This window comes from Aptenodytes forsteri, unplaced genomic scaffold (genome assembly GCF_000699145.1).
Source record: "Aptenodytes forsteri isolate BGI_AS27 unplaced genomic scaffold, ASM69914v1 Scaffold54, whole genome shotgun sequence".
In the NCBI taxonomy this organism is placed as follows: Eukaryota; Metazoa; Chordata; class Aves; order Sphenisciformes; family Spheniscidae; genus Aptenodytes; species Aptenodytes forsteri.
The window spans coordinates 13,413,866-13,428,498 of NW_008796044.1; the positions used below are offsets into that span (position 1 = coordinate 13,413,866).

Consider the following 14,633-nt stretch of genomic DNA (forward strand, 5'->3'; position numbering starts at 1 on the left):
CCCTCCTTCGGGCCGCTGGAGGCCATCAGGTTGTCCATCCAGACCGACTCCCCAGTGTGGATCATCTTGAGCGAGGTAAGCTGGGCTTCTTCGGCAGAGGGACAGCCCTGCCCAGCTCCTCGCTTGGGGCTCCCCGCCGCCTCCGCCGGCTTCTCTCTGATCCCAACCCTCTCTCCTTTCAGATTTTTATCAAAAAAGCAGAGTGACATGGGCGTGAGGAAGGGTGGACACACGCGTGGATCCCGGTCCTGCTCCCTCCCCTCCTGCTCCCTCCTCCCCGCGGCGCCTCGCCCGGGCACAAGGACAGCCACGCCAGCGAGGCGCAGGCCCGGCTGCCGGGAGGTGGCACACACCGACAGGCCTCGGCAAACCGGCTGCCAGGCCGGCACCACCATCCCCAGCCGGCGCTGTGGGGCCACCACATCATCTTCTCTGGAAGAAGAGCAAAAAGCAAAAACGAATATCCCGTGCAGAGGGCTGGCTTTGCTCCCCTCGGCAAGGCCCAGGCGCTCCCTCGGCCCCTCACAGGTGCATGGCTGCCACGCGTGCCACTCGGGCCGCACCAACACGGGACAGTTTGGGGTCGGGATGAGCTTTAGCAAGTGTGGGGACTAAAAGCACCTTCAGCCCAGGACAGGGCAATCACTGGCTGTACTGGGGACAGAGAGGGGGCTTGGTCACGTTGAGTCCTGCCGGCTGACCCTGCAGGCGAGCTGGGATGGAGACGGCCAGGGACCGAGGTCTGCCTTGCCTTCGCCCAGGCAATGGTCCTGGCCACAGTTTGAGGATTAAGCGAGGGTGAAGACTGACCCTCCTTTGGCAGAGGAGGAACGAATCCAAAGGGGTCGGAGCTATGAGTATGGCAGGGAAAACAAAAAAATAAAATATGCCACACTGTGCCTGCCAGCATTGAACACAGCCCCTTAACTCACGGTGAAGTCTCCAGTGTCTTCATGCCTTGAGATTGAGTGCAGAAACCATCTTTTTAAATAACTATTTCAGTTATTGATTGGTGTGAGGTTTTTTTGGGGGGTGGGGTGGAAAAAAGCAGAAGTAGCCCAGTTCAGAAATAGTAGGGATTAGTGTAAATCCCAATGTCTCTTCAGCTATACACTGGAATGCATTATACTACTTTAATGTGCTGTATTTTTTATTATTGGATACATTTGATTTTTCAAGTACATCTCTATATATAAATATATAAAATAATGTGCACTGTAATAAAATCTAAATTTAAACCTTGGGTGCGGCGGGGGGGGGGGGGGCAGGGGCGGGGGAAAGAGGGGTGGCACGGGTTCTGGCTCTGCCTGCCTGTTCCCCCTCCCCAGGATGTCCCTGGGGTCAGGGACCAGCTGTAGCCCCTACACCCTAAATGGAGTCATCACTACCTGATACTCCCAAAGCATTGCTCGTGCTGGGGAAAGCACTTAGAGCAGCCCAGTGGGAGACTGGTTATTTTTTGCCCCAGCGCCACAGAAATCTTCACCAGTTATTAAAAAAAGAGAGGTTGGTCAGGTCTTTCCTCATCAGGGAGCAGGGAAGGTGCTTGGGCATCTGTACACCCAAGGGTACAATTGTGGAACAGTTGTCTTTCTTACAAAATACATTGGTTTTTTTATACCCACATACAGCTTAGCAAGGAGCTGCCTGCTTGATGCCTGCTTTAGTTACCTGCAAACCCCAAGTTTGCAGCAGAGGTTGAAATCCAGAGAGAGGGCAAAGTCCTACTGGTGGGTCGGTGGTAAGTGAAGTCAGGGCCAAGTCAAGATCATTCAAGTCAATGCCAAACACTGACATTAGCATTTGGACTAGAGTCAGGCTTTTTTCCCAAAATTTAGATAAGGTTTTAGACAAGTTTACCCATCCTTTCAAGTTAGTCTTAATTGCAGCAGCTTTTCCCATGCAACCCAGTCCCCTAACCCTCAGACGTTCTCACACCCAGTCCCCAAGCACCTTTGACAATCACAGGTGATTCCTACTGAAAAGGAATTTATTTTTTGTATACCCATGGTGTGATCCTTCAACATAGATCATTACAGCAGTAAGGAGGAGTGACAACAGCATACAGGTCGACCCGTGGTCCATGAGGCAGAGCCAACGCGTAAAGGTTTTAGAGCAGACGGTGCTACAAAACCTGACAGTGAAGCCCATCAGCAGGGGCAGAGGCTGGGTAGCGTTTGCTTTCTAGAAGGGAAATTATCTCTGAAGAGTGGAGCTTTGTAAGCAGAGGAGTGCCAGCATCTGCCTCCCTTCAAAAGGTAAGCACAGAGCTGGGGAGATACTCAGTCACAGACCACGCTCCCCTCCACCAAGGGTGAGCAGTGGTTTTGGGAGAGCCACAGCCCTGCTCACCAGGCACCGAGCAGCTGGAGGGGCTGCGCCAGTGCCGCCATCCATGCAGAGGAGTGGGGCAGCAGGAAGTGTGCCAGGAGCCCAGCCACTGCCAGCCCCACCAGCAGCCAGAGCAGCCGGGTGCTGGCGTATAGCGGCCCCAACCTGCGTGGGGAGAAAACACCGTCAGACACCGCCAGCCAACCCAGGACACGAAGCATGCTGTCAAGGGCTTGGCATTCCCCCATGCTCCTCTGCGACTGCGCTGAGGAAGAGCTGGTGAGGCCACGAGCAGGGGCCTGTGGGGCAGGAGAGGGGGGGAGAAGGGGGTGATGCAAACCTGCCTTCAGTCCCACCCGCAGGAAGGAAACCTGCCCCAGGGGACGCATCCTGCACCCAGCCTCCCTGGGTTGGTTTGGGGTGCCCGCAGCCCCCGGATACTAACCGTCCCTGCGCAGCCACAGCGTATCCCTGGAAGTACTTGAAGCGGGTGTAGAGGTACAGCAGCCCGCACACCGTGGCCACACCTGCGGGGGAGAGGGAAGCCAAGTCCTGATGGGGCTGGGGTTCCCCGGACACTGCTGGAGCTGCAGCCCAGCTCAGTCACCCATGCCCCCACTTCCCCCTGCAGATGGAGGCACAACCACAAGAACCAAATAGAGGGACTCAGCTTTAAAATGCAGGAGTTTAAATGGTTTTTCTTCCTTTCCTTTTTGTGAGGGATGAAGCTCTCTACCCCCTGAAGTTGCCCTGGGACTTGGGTTCGCAACACTCCCTGCCGTGGTCCTTCCTCGCATCTTCCCCGCAGCGGCAGCCAAATCCCCTAAACCCGCTTGGTACCGGATGGGCCGTGGATGACTAATTGTTTGGGTTATGGTTTCTCGTTCTGACATAGCGATTTGGGTATTGTGTTGCAGCTCAGCTTCAGCTTGCTCCTTCCCCAGCGCAGCAGGAAGCAGCAGCCTCCAAAGCAGAGAGCTACACTGCTCTCGGCCCTACCGCCGCCCTGGCGCCACGAGCCAACCTGACCTTATCTAAGAGAAGAAGCGTGGGGGGACGGCCGGGCGCTGGCAGTGGAGCACAGGCTGCCGATGCCACCAAACCTCTCCTCTGGGCAGGAGACCGGCTTGGCTGCTACCAGCAGCTTCATGCACGCTGGAGTTGGGGTGCTCCTTGGTCCATCTGGCCAAAGGGGAACTTTCCTTTCCCCAAGTAACAGCCTCACAGGTACAGAGAGGACATGCCCAAGCCGCAATGGGATTTAAATTGGGTTTTTGTTTGTTTGTTTAGAATAGAATAGACTATTTCAGTCAGAAGGGACCTACAACTATCATCTAATCCAACTGCCTGACCAGTTCAGGGCTGACCATGTGATACACGTGGTTTGGGTTGGGGTCATCCCCCCCCCATCCCCCTTACCTTGATGGAAGAAGATTCCAGCAACCCAGAGGAGTGAGATGAAGATCGGGAAGTACTCTGAGCAATTCGCCCTGGTGGGAACCAGAGATGAGCATTAAAACTGCATCCCGTACGTCAGAGACCAGTTAACCGAGGCCAGAGAGGTGAGCTGGAAACACACGTCGGAGCAAACTGAAAAGGCTGGTAAGAGGCATTGCTGTGCTGTGGAGAAAGGGCCTTTTCTGCGACCAAGGACACCCAATATCTGTATTTCAGAAAAGAAAAGCACCCAAACAACACACACCGTTCACCTCATCCTCATTCACATGGACCCTGCAACAACGAGCCGTGGCCGAGATGGAGATTTGTCTTTGCTGGACAGGCTCCATCCTCAGCCCCACACACAGTGCCTTCACAGACATCTAGTGCAGCTACGGCTTAAGAGCTGCAAGGGTAGAGGTTCCTTGACATTATTTAAGGAGCATTCTCTTCCCCTTGGGTGAGCACAGCTCAAATTCAGGTGTCACACAAGTCATGCTCCAAGAAGGAGCCTTCTCCCAGATTTACTTCAGCAGAAGGTGATCAGATCTGCAGCCAGGTTTTATTCCTTCTTTTTTCTTTTACTGACAAAAATACAGATTTTCTGTGAGGAAGGACAGTGGGAGCTGTGCTATTAGAGACAATGGTTTTGTTTCTCCATTCCTCCTACATTTAACCGTTCCCTAGCCAATTTAACCTTAAATTTGGCCAAAAATTTACCAAGCCTCAGGGGAATGGAGCCAGATTGGGAGCTGGAAAAAGTCTGAAGAACGTTACGCTGCAAATGCAGTTTGAGCCTCAGCAAGGGGAGGCTGCCAGGTTTCCACGAGTGAGTAATAAATCAATACCTTTCTTCCCCTCTTTTTTTTTTTTTTTAAATCAAAACAAATTATCCATTTGTATCCTTTTCCACAGGGAAAAGAATAAAGGGAGGAAAAAGCCCACAATGAAGAAATACCTTCTCAAACTCAAGTTCCCTGAGGCTGCCTCCTCTGCAGAATATAGCAGAGGGCTCCCCGGTACACCGCAGCCCACATCACAACTCTTTTAACGCACAGCCCGGTATTTAATTAAAAGCCTCATCAACAGCTACCCAGCTAGCAAAGGCTGCTGCCTCTCATGCAGGCTAGCCTTTCACTGCCTTGCAAAAGGACCGAAACCGGTGTTTTTGTCACTCCACAAATGCTTCCTGCACGCTGGCAAGGAAACGCAGCTGCTTTGTTCAGGATTTAGTGCCGTGCTCGAACTACCCTTCAAACCAGCTCCGGCCAGTTCCTTTCAATCGCTTACAAAACAGCATGACTGAGATGAAAGATGGAATCTGGTGCTTGCTGGAAGCCGAAGGGATCTGTGAATATTTCCAGTTTAGCTCCAGCATTGCTCTCTCCATAGGAACAGAGCAAAAAGAAACAGCTCTCGGCATGGGCCCACGAGTGCCTACTTTCACAGTACAATGGCTTAAAAAAAGAAAAAAAAGTCCTCGTAGCTGGTTCTGCCAGCAAGGCCCTTTGCTTCAATTCAACAGCAAATACTTACGAGCAAGTATTAGGTTATTAATGTAGCTTCAGCTACTCTCACAATTTGGAGCCAACATTAATATTAAACTTAATGATTATAATGCGTTAATGCTCAGCACCTCTTCCATACAGACACTAATTTGTAATTTGGCTGCCTCCGACGATGCCAGAAGGAGGATTATCATGGATGGACAGAAACACTCCAGCCAGAGCAAAGTGCTCCAAATCAAAACTCAGACCTCTGCACACAAAGCATTAAAAAAAAAAATTTAGTATCAGCAGCAATAAGTGAAAAAGTGACTTGAGGGTGACTTCAGTCTTTCCTGGTAGTGACATTTGACTCAAGTCATATCTAGATGGAGTCACCACAAAAAAGTCAAAATCTTACTGAGCTCTGAAGATCCGCTCAAATTCAGGGTGACCTGTTGTCTCGGGAGGGGAGATCTTGTACTTCCGCCGGGCATAGATCACCTGCAGTGCAAAATAGGCTAAAAAAAAAAAAGAACACAGGAGCGGTAACAGTCCAGCAGCGTTTTATTTAGCCAAGCTTTATCTAGCTTGGAATCAAGCAAGTGGTTAGAGGAAAAGAGCTGGTACTGTCTAGGTTCATAGTCCAGGGCTGTCACGCACGACCTGGAATAAATATGCCATTTATTTCGGGCTTGTACTTTAAATTCCGATTTGGTTATCCTAGCAGAGCACATGTACCGCAGAGCCGACGTGCTGGCTGGCGCTTTGCATAGTCTGACACCCAGCGCGCAGCAGCAGAGCCCTCGGTGCTGCTCCCCAACAGATCAAACACGCCCAGGAAGGCCAGCAACGCACATTAAAACCTTACCGAGTCCACATGCCATCACAGAATTATGATTCTTTTTTTAATCTTGCACTCTGTATTTAGAGTATTAGTACACCCTCAGCCAGTCTGATGGGAATAACGTATAATGCCTCCCGTTATGCCCAGCGGGCACAAAGCTGTTGTACAAGGACAGCACCATGTCACGGAGCAGCATCCAAACTGTGAAGCACTGGGATATCAAGTCGATTAGAGATGCTCATAATCATGGCAATATAAGGAAATGGGGAAGGGGGAGATTATTCCTCCCACTTCATTCCTGCAGGGTAGTCCCAAGGCTTGAACAGTTCAAGGAGCAGACATGCTGCCAACGACTGCCTGTGCCAAGTTTGGGCCAAGGTACTAACTCTGTGTCTGCTACATCGCTCCTTTGAACATTTGTAAGGGACATGGAAAGTCACTTCTTAATGATAAAAACTCATTAACATGAGGATTTGGACTGTTTCACTATTTGATGAAAGTTCTTACAATCACAGGTCGTTGCTGATGTTTCAAGTATTTATCTTTTAGGTGCACTACTACATTGTTGCCTTTATGGATAACAAGGATTTTCATAGAAGAGAAAACTAAGTTATAAAAAACAATTACTTTGGTGGCTGTGGCAGCATGCTGCTAAGCGAGTCACTTGGATTGGCAAGGTCCTAACGTAGCAACATTTCCAGAGCATCAAACAGAGAGACAAGGAGCCAGGCTACAAGGACTGCCTTGCCTTCTTCTAACAAAGAAGATAAAAGCAGAACAGCAGGAAAGTAGGGACAGATGTTGCAAGATTAAAGACAAGACAGATCCATGCGTGCCTGCAGAAAAGCATTAAAACATAGGTAGGAGAAAAGGGAATTAGAAATGTAAATAATCTGATGCTATGCGACCTGTGTATTACACAACATATTATCCATTTAAATACATGGACATTCACTTAAGAAAACATCTGTGTGTTCTCGTGTCTTCCACTGTGTGCAGTGACCCAGCTCTAAACAAGAGGTGCTGGGAGAGAAAGGTGGGGAGGAGCAAGTTTGCTTTTCCCCTCCTGATTCGTGTGTAGCACACTGATTGCGGTCGAGGGGGAGGATATCATCCTGCATCTGAGATGCAGCAGGATGTAACACAGCACCCCCTCCGTGAAAACAGACCGCTAGGTCTGCAGTAACCCACAACAGGCAAATTCAGCAGCAGCTGACGGAGCTCTGGGAAAAAGATGATGAAAGTGCGACCTGTCCTGTTACCTCCTCTTCACATCAGATAAGCACATCTCTCCTACGCAACTATTTAACGCTCTCAGGATCTCATCTCAGCCACCTCTCAAGAAATGGACTGAGCTAAAGTTACTGCATCGCGCGCAGCTCTGGCTTGTGGCATAAGCCTGACTGTGCTAGGCAACGGCCTTCATCCTGCTTCGTGCCATCCGCACCCTTCCTAACGTAGCATTCTTGTGACTGACGAGCATGGTAAGAATCTCCATCAGCTCTATGCTTAACATCTTGCTTGTATACAGGGGCAAATACTCAGACAAGTCCTGCAACAGATCCCTTATGCTTGGGGATGGATAATATATAAACCACCCACCCAAGAGGAGCAGGAGCCTTTTGGAGGACGGCTAGCTGTCCTCCAAACTTGGTGTACGGGTGAAGCATTAAGGATGAAGAATTACCCTCCAAAAACAGTTCTCAGAATGAGGTGTTGAAGAAAACCACGCTGCACAAGCCTTCTCAGCATGGACTTCTAGGGAAAAGAGCAAAATACACTCCACAAAACCTCACAAACTAGTTTTTTGTGATTCATAACAAAAAAATTCATAAGACAAAAGTATCTTCCGTTTGTAGTTGCTGATATTTCTCTGTAAATTGTCTGAAATTACTAATAATTCAGAAATCTTGAACTCTATTCTTCAAGTAGCATATTTGTTTTAAATAATGCTTATATTAAGAGATTTATCATCTGATGGCTAAAAATACATCAGGCTGCTCAGAGATTCACATCAATTTGTAAGCAAAGAGGTGTGATACAGTGAATTAATTCAGTACTAAAAAACCCAACAAACCAACCTTCCCTCGTAGAAACGTGAAGATTTGAATAAAACGGGTGCTCTGTCCCCACCCCAGGCAGGGGCAGCGTCCCCTCCCGTGACTCTCCCGAAGCCCAAGGGGGAGAGGCCTTTGCCCGAAGGACCCACAATTAAACACAAGAGGTAGACAGAGCTTGGCAACACTACTGCTTCTTTCTAAATGGTCTAAACCAAACGCATCTATTTAAATCATGAGAAGTTGCCGAGTTTCTCTGAAGATGTCCGCGTCTATTTCTGAACAGAAGGGCTTGCATTAGTTTCCAAATTACTGTGTGCTGTCAACTCATCTTGTCGTCCGCTCCGTGCAGCTAAGCTATATGAATTGAACACACAACAGTATCGGTCACAGAGGAGAAATACATGTGTACGAGATGCTCTTTTCTATATATGTACGATGTATGTTTGTACACTGACCTCTTCATCAGCATATTTATTAATCTGCCTTTATTTTGGCTACCTCCAGCCACTCTAAGTAACAAATTACCTGCTAAAATTCAATCACAGAAAATATTTTACTTTAAAAGACATTCTACTGTTGAAATTGTTTTAAGTTTAAAAGTAAAACTTACATTTCATTTCCTTCTAAGACACTGTCTTCGAGCTTTGCGGATCTTTTTAGTTCCTATTAAATAATGAACGTCCTCAGGCATGACACTTCCACCACGAATGGCCAAACATTTGCATTGTTTTAACATGTTGGAAAACAGCAACTTTCATTCCACAGAGACTCCAAGCAAAATACAGGAACCAAGTTCCATGAAGTTTAATATAGTTAGCTTACTACTAACCTAGCATTACATAAAGGACATTTACCTTGCTCCAGGACTCCCAAAACCGTGACAGCGGCCAGCAGGTCTATCTGGTTTCTCATGTTGCCAACTGTGGACCAAAACCCTAGCCAGGTGCGATGAGTACAGCTGCCCTCCAATCCTCTCTCCCACCCTCCCACTACCGCATGCTCTACAATAGAGCCTTCTTACTGCTCTGCAGCAACACGTGTTTCCTCCACCACACATTAACTCTCCCCACACCACACAATTTTCCAAAGCAGCCAGCCATCCGAAAACGTCTATTCGAGACAAGTGCCTTCTGCTGAACTACCTAACAGCAAAAGTTTTGCATGCGCCAACTGTGAAATTCTTGCAATTATATTTACAGATTTTGTACCATGATTGAATTATATATTGGAATTGAAAGATGATGGGAATTTTTCCAGCCCTTTTATTGATAGCTTTAATCAGCTCTAAAGCATCTAAATTATGTGCAACGTTGTAAAAATTATTAACAAGCATTTACAAATTAATGACTTGACCTTCTGCTCTTATTCCAAGTAGTGGAGTTGACCACACGAAAGATTTTCTAGACTTCAGCTGGAATAACTTAATTCTGTTACTGGATTCTGATTTTTTAAAGAGCATTAAGGTATTTTATCCTATTAATTAATACCGTAAGTTTACCAAACAAGAGTACAGTCCTTTTCTAGTGCTCAGTCACTTTTTGTAGTTTTCTGGTGTTTTTAAAATTCTGCAGTACAAACTTTTTCCTGGCTAACATACAAAATAAAAGTTCTCAGTTCAGAACGGATGGCAGCATAGGATGTAGAAACACATGGACCCTCAGAAATGTTACACTGACATCAGAATTGTAGCTGTGAAATGTAAAGTTTGAAAAACAGCAGTATTTTAGCCTGAATAACTTTTCTCCCCGGTCCACAAAAGCAGAATATGCATCAGTTCAAAAAGTTATAAAGTTGCTCCAAAACACGGGATATGGATAGAAGACTACTGACTTTAAAAATTTTAAAACCAAAAAGGAAAAAAAAAGGTATCATGCATTATCAGCTGAGGTTTTCCCTTGATTTCGGTGAAGAAAGGGGACAGGATACGGTTGAGCTATTGCATTTCTCTCTGTACAGTCACACACAAAACCTCAGTACAGAATTTGTGCACAATACCAACAAGAAGCGACCAGTTTCTCCCGAGTGGGACGCAGCAAGTTCGTTCTTCTGGGTTGGATCTTCATCACCTCAAAACCCCATCGTGACAGCTTATCAAATTGAACACTCAATTCAAATATACAACCGTACATTTTTTGTAAGACATGCATGTAGAATAGCAAAACCGCTCCCTTTCTCTGCAAAACACCCATAGACATGACTTTTGACCCTCCAGGCTGCTAGCAGACCCAGACTGAAATACAAATAAAACAGTTAACCTTAACAGAATCTATTGGTGACCCAAGATTTCATCTGGGGTGTCCAATGTAAAAGTCAGAGGGGAAACGTCACCAGGAGGCTACTTCTGCTTACACCATCTCAACAAACAATTCAGGCTTTAGAAACACTTCCATGACAGAGTTACATTAGCCTGAGGAAAAACACTAACATCGAGCAAAAAAAAAAAAAAAAAGGAAAAAAAAGATCAGTTTCTGAGCAGAGGTTGGTCACAAGCTGCCACCGACTCCTTAAAATCTTTGGAAAAACACACATGTGCACGTCGCTTCAACGGGGGATGGTTTGGGAAATCTCTGTTTTACTCAACTTTAAATACAATGCAGCACTTCTAATGGAACAATAAAGCAAAAGTTAATAGTAGTAACTTCACAGTTCCCCACAGGCCAGAAGCAGCTCATCCTGGTATTGTTAGTTATTATTATACTTAGTTCTTTATAAGCTTCTGAAGTTACAGGTCCCCTCCTCCCCCCAAACACAACTCAAAACTCGTAGAGTAGGAATATACTCCAAATATACTCAGGTAAGTCAGGATGCACTTTGTGAGGAAATCTGAAGGCTCTGAGCTGGGGCCTTAAACACAACAGCTATATGGCAAGACACCAACTTCAGCGCTTGGAGAATGATCCTTCAATGTTTGAAGCCGATTAAAATTCTTACTGCATAGGGGGATGCTTGAAATTACAGCAACGTGTAAAATGCATACAGCCTTAACAAGAAACGTATGTGTCACACTTTGCAAATTCTTCTTTATCGCTACTGCTAAATCTGTGGTTGGAGAGATATGAGACGTTAGTTTAGAAATTCAGACTAGATATCATCAGTTAAAAGGCGTACTTGACAAACAGGAAACACTACATAAATAACTGAATTCTTGGGTCTGCTACAAGTGGTATGATTCACTAAGAGAGCTGCTTTGAAGTGTCCAATCCAGAGTAATTCGTCAAGTAATAACTCGTTAACAAGAACATATTAACATCCAAACACACACCACTAAGGCTAGGCTCCTTTGGGCACTGATGGAGCCACAGATCATTGCTCTACTTCTCTTCTAACCAACAGACATGCAAGTCTCCCTCTTAAGAGGCTCAACAATCCAGCAGGGTCTGAAAGCTCTATTTTGCCATTATTTTCCACAGCCTCTTCGACCCACCAGCCCTATGCAGTGGCTTAGGGATCTTACCAGCTTTAAGCCAGAATCTTCCCGCAACTCGCTGCCAGTTATTTTGTTCCTTGTTCAGAAACATTAATTCATGCTTGCAATAAGTGTTCCTCATTTCTCAGTTTGGGTTTTTTTTGTGCAATCTGCCTACATCAAACAAATGTAATCTTTGTCTTTTTACAAGTCTCAAGGAAACCAGTTTGAACCTCTAAGGCCTGTTATTTTGAGGGAATCTGAGCACAGTTTTGGAACTCTACAATTTTGCACATGTGAGGTCTCGGTAGTTATTAACATTTTTTTCACTAGTAACAACCACCTCTGCAGTCGTATTTCCTAGCTTAAGGCCTACAACTGCACTAAAGAGAAGTCCAGAAGCAGTGGGTGTAGCATAAAGCCTTGTTTTCAAAGGAAGTTTTCTAAGGCCTCTTTATCCAGTTCTGGCCTGTTTAAATGGACTTTCTGAAACCGTAAGAATTGGTAAGACACAGCAGAGGAATTTGAGCCTTAGTAACAGGCTGACCAAAATTGTGTGTTGGAATGAAAGGAACCATCTCACTAGGAACAACACCACTCAGCTCTGCTCAGCTGACACAAATGTATAAAGTCACACCATGTATGTTTAATACACTAGCAAAATATTTATTTTATAATGATAAAACAGAAGTGAAGGATTTCTTTTTGGTGTGCACCAGTAATTGTAGTAAAAGAATAAGGGGATTAATGGACTCTTTATACATTTCAATGACAAAAATTCATAAAGGTTAGCATCAAATTCAACTGTTCTCCATTTACAAGCATAAAACTTACCATAATACCCCCAAACACATATATAAAGAATTATAGTTTTAAAATCTATAAAAAGTAAAAAATATACAGTCAGAAGATCTAACTCTTATTCAAATCTTTAATATAAAATTGTAAACATTTATTTACACAAAGGAAATGTGTATAACAAAATTTTGAGCACCCTTTTCAATTGAATCGTGGTTTTTGGAAGGCAGTGGATGTTGCACAGTGACACACTCACCTTTCCTACCCAACCAAAACCGCAGTTTATAAATAAAGCCATGGGCGGCTGGCTAGGTACAGTTCAGGGGAGATACATTTTATTGCTCTGAAGCTGCAGCAAATGGAAAGCCCAAGTGCATATATAGACAGCTACATGGAAAGGGCATAAAGGCAAAGCCCAGCCCTACCCATGCACCTATGTACATCTCAACCTTATTTTCATTTCCAATGAACTGTTTCGACTTTGTTACAGTGACACCGTTTTTCCAACAGTCTGATCGCATTATGTGGACAGGGACCAAAGCCAGAAGCGAGGGCTGTTTTTTCTATCAGGTTAAATGCTGTTTGGATCCTGTTCACATACGAAGACCAATGGGCATTATAAGCCAGTTTGCCTAAAATCACACTTAATTTTAGTTCAACAGTACCATGAAAAGGCCCTGTCATCAAATCCAGCTACCTTCCTGAACAAACCCTCTGGTCAAGCAGGGCAATATCCACCTTAGCTTCCAGAAACAGTGGAGGAAAGAGTACATCTGCGTTTTCCTGGACATTTAGCTGGATTGCCTTTTTGGTAGTAATAATGCAAACAGCAGATGTTCTTTTCCTCCAATTAAGAAATCACAACTGGATGGATTGTATTTTGACTTATTCAGAACAAAGCCTGTGTGCAAAATCTACTGGAAAACATAGCAGATTTCACCACAACCTAAACAGGGAAGAAAGAAAAGCTGAATCCTACTACCCTGTTATTTCTCTCAAGTGTTTGTAAGGGGGAGAAAAAACTAGTGACACTGAATGATGTCACTTGAAATTATGAGGTCCCAAGCACCCCCAACAGGAAGGGAAGGCACACTGGTGCAAAGTTAACCCTTAAAAATAAAAATACAGCAAACACTCCTTCCCCTGCCACTGCTAGTTTATATCTATACTCTTCTAATGACACTTACCTTGGACCAGTTTTTGGTTTAACTTAATAGTAAACCAAACTCACTAGCTCTTTTCTTAGATTGCCAGTATAAGAAAAGTTAGCATCAGTTATTTGCATCTCAACTACTTATTCTAGAAAATATCAGAAGTGTCAACAACCAAAGTCACTAACACCTTCGTCTTCCCATCCAAAGACAATCTTTAGGTAATCTTTTCAAAAGCAATACGAGGGATTAAGTCTGCTTCAGTGAAGTTTCATCCACTATTGAACGGTGGGATCCACTGATCAATGCACATCTTTCACCAACAGTTCAACATGATAGAATATCAAATCTGTTCGACAGAGCGTAATTCATCCACACTAGGTAAGTGTGCTGGACAAACCATGTTCCATGCATATTTGGAAAGGGTTAAAGTATTAGTGTTAAAAAGCAGTTTTTAAAAGTGCAAATTGTCTCATAAAGGAGCTGCAGATACAGTAAAATATTTTCCTTCTTCTAAATCAATGATATCCTTCACTTCCCTTCACCCACTCTGGAAAAAACCCTCTCTCACGCATCTCTGCAGTGCAGAAAACTCCTGAAGAAGCCAGTCTGTGTTGAAGGAAATTGCTTTTAAATCACAATGCTGGGTTTGGTTAGGACGTTCAAAGGAGTTTTCCAAAAAAAGTGGATTTAAAAGGGAAGAGGTATTTGTGCATTTAAAACAAAAGCTTTCAACTTTATTTTCATTTTAAAATAAAGGTTAAGGCAAGGTGGTTTGTTGGTGGATAGGGGATTTTTTTGGTAGAAAGTAAGGACTTCGGAACACTGACTGTTCCCATTGTGTTTTTTGTCCTTTCTGGGACTGACCCCAACAGAAGAGGTCTCCTTGGGCTGAGCTGAAGAACCAGCATTTGCTTCAAGGGATATTAAAGAAGTAAATCCACCAGTCTATAGAAAGATTATCAAACTCATAACCCAGTATTAAAAAAAAAAAGTTTTAAAGGGGGAGACTTCCATATTGGAGCAACCCTGACACAAGTATTCTCCCAGGCTGCCTGTGCTATTATTGCTGACAAGGACTTTTCACCTCTCAGCCAAATTCTTTTTTCCTCATTTTTA

At 45.0% G+C, this 14,633-nt stretch overlaps 2 protein-coding genes across 2 annotated transcripts in view; one reads left to right on the plus strand and one right to left on the minus strand.

Moving 5' to 3' along the window:
* MGAT4B (mannosyl (alpha-1,3-)-glycoprotein beta-1,4-N-acetylglucosaminyltransferase, isozyme B) overlaps nt 1-1,238 on the plus strand; it is a 26,026-nt gene extending 24,788 nt beyond the window's left edge. Inside the window, exons 15-16 of the mRNA XM_019473800.1 lie at nt 1-75; nt 183-1,238. The exon at nt 1-75 is cut by the window's left edge and continues 12 nt beyond it. Of these exons, the coding sequence (XP_019329345.1) occupies nt 1-75; nt 183-206 (99 nt within the window). The 3' untranslated portion in view covers nt 207-1,238. The remainder of the gene's footprint in view (nt 76-182) is intronic.
* Nucleotides 1,239-2,348: 1,110 nt separating this feature from the next.
* On the minus strand, nt 2,349-9,071 carry LOC103904395 (leukotriene C4 synthase-like). Its single transcript, XM_009285860.1, has 5 exons — nt 9,014-9,071; nt 5,674-5,773; nt 3,751-3,821; nt 2,777-2,858; nt 2,349-2,496 (listed from the first exon to the last, which is right to left on the minus strand). The coding sequence occupies exons 1-5, from the start codon at nt 9,069-9,071 to the stop codon at nt 2,349-2,351; spliced, it is 459 nt and encodes a 152-aa protein (XP_009284135.1).
* Between the last annotated feature and the right edge of the window lie 5,562 nt (nt 9,072-14,633).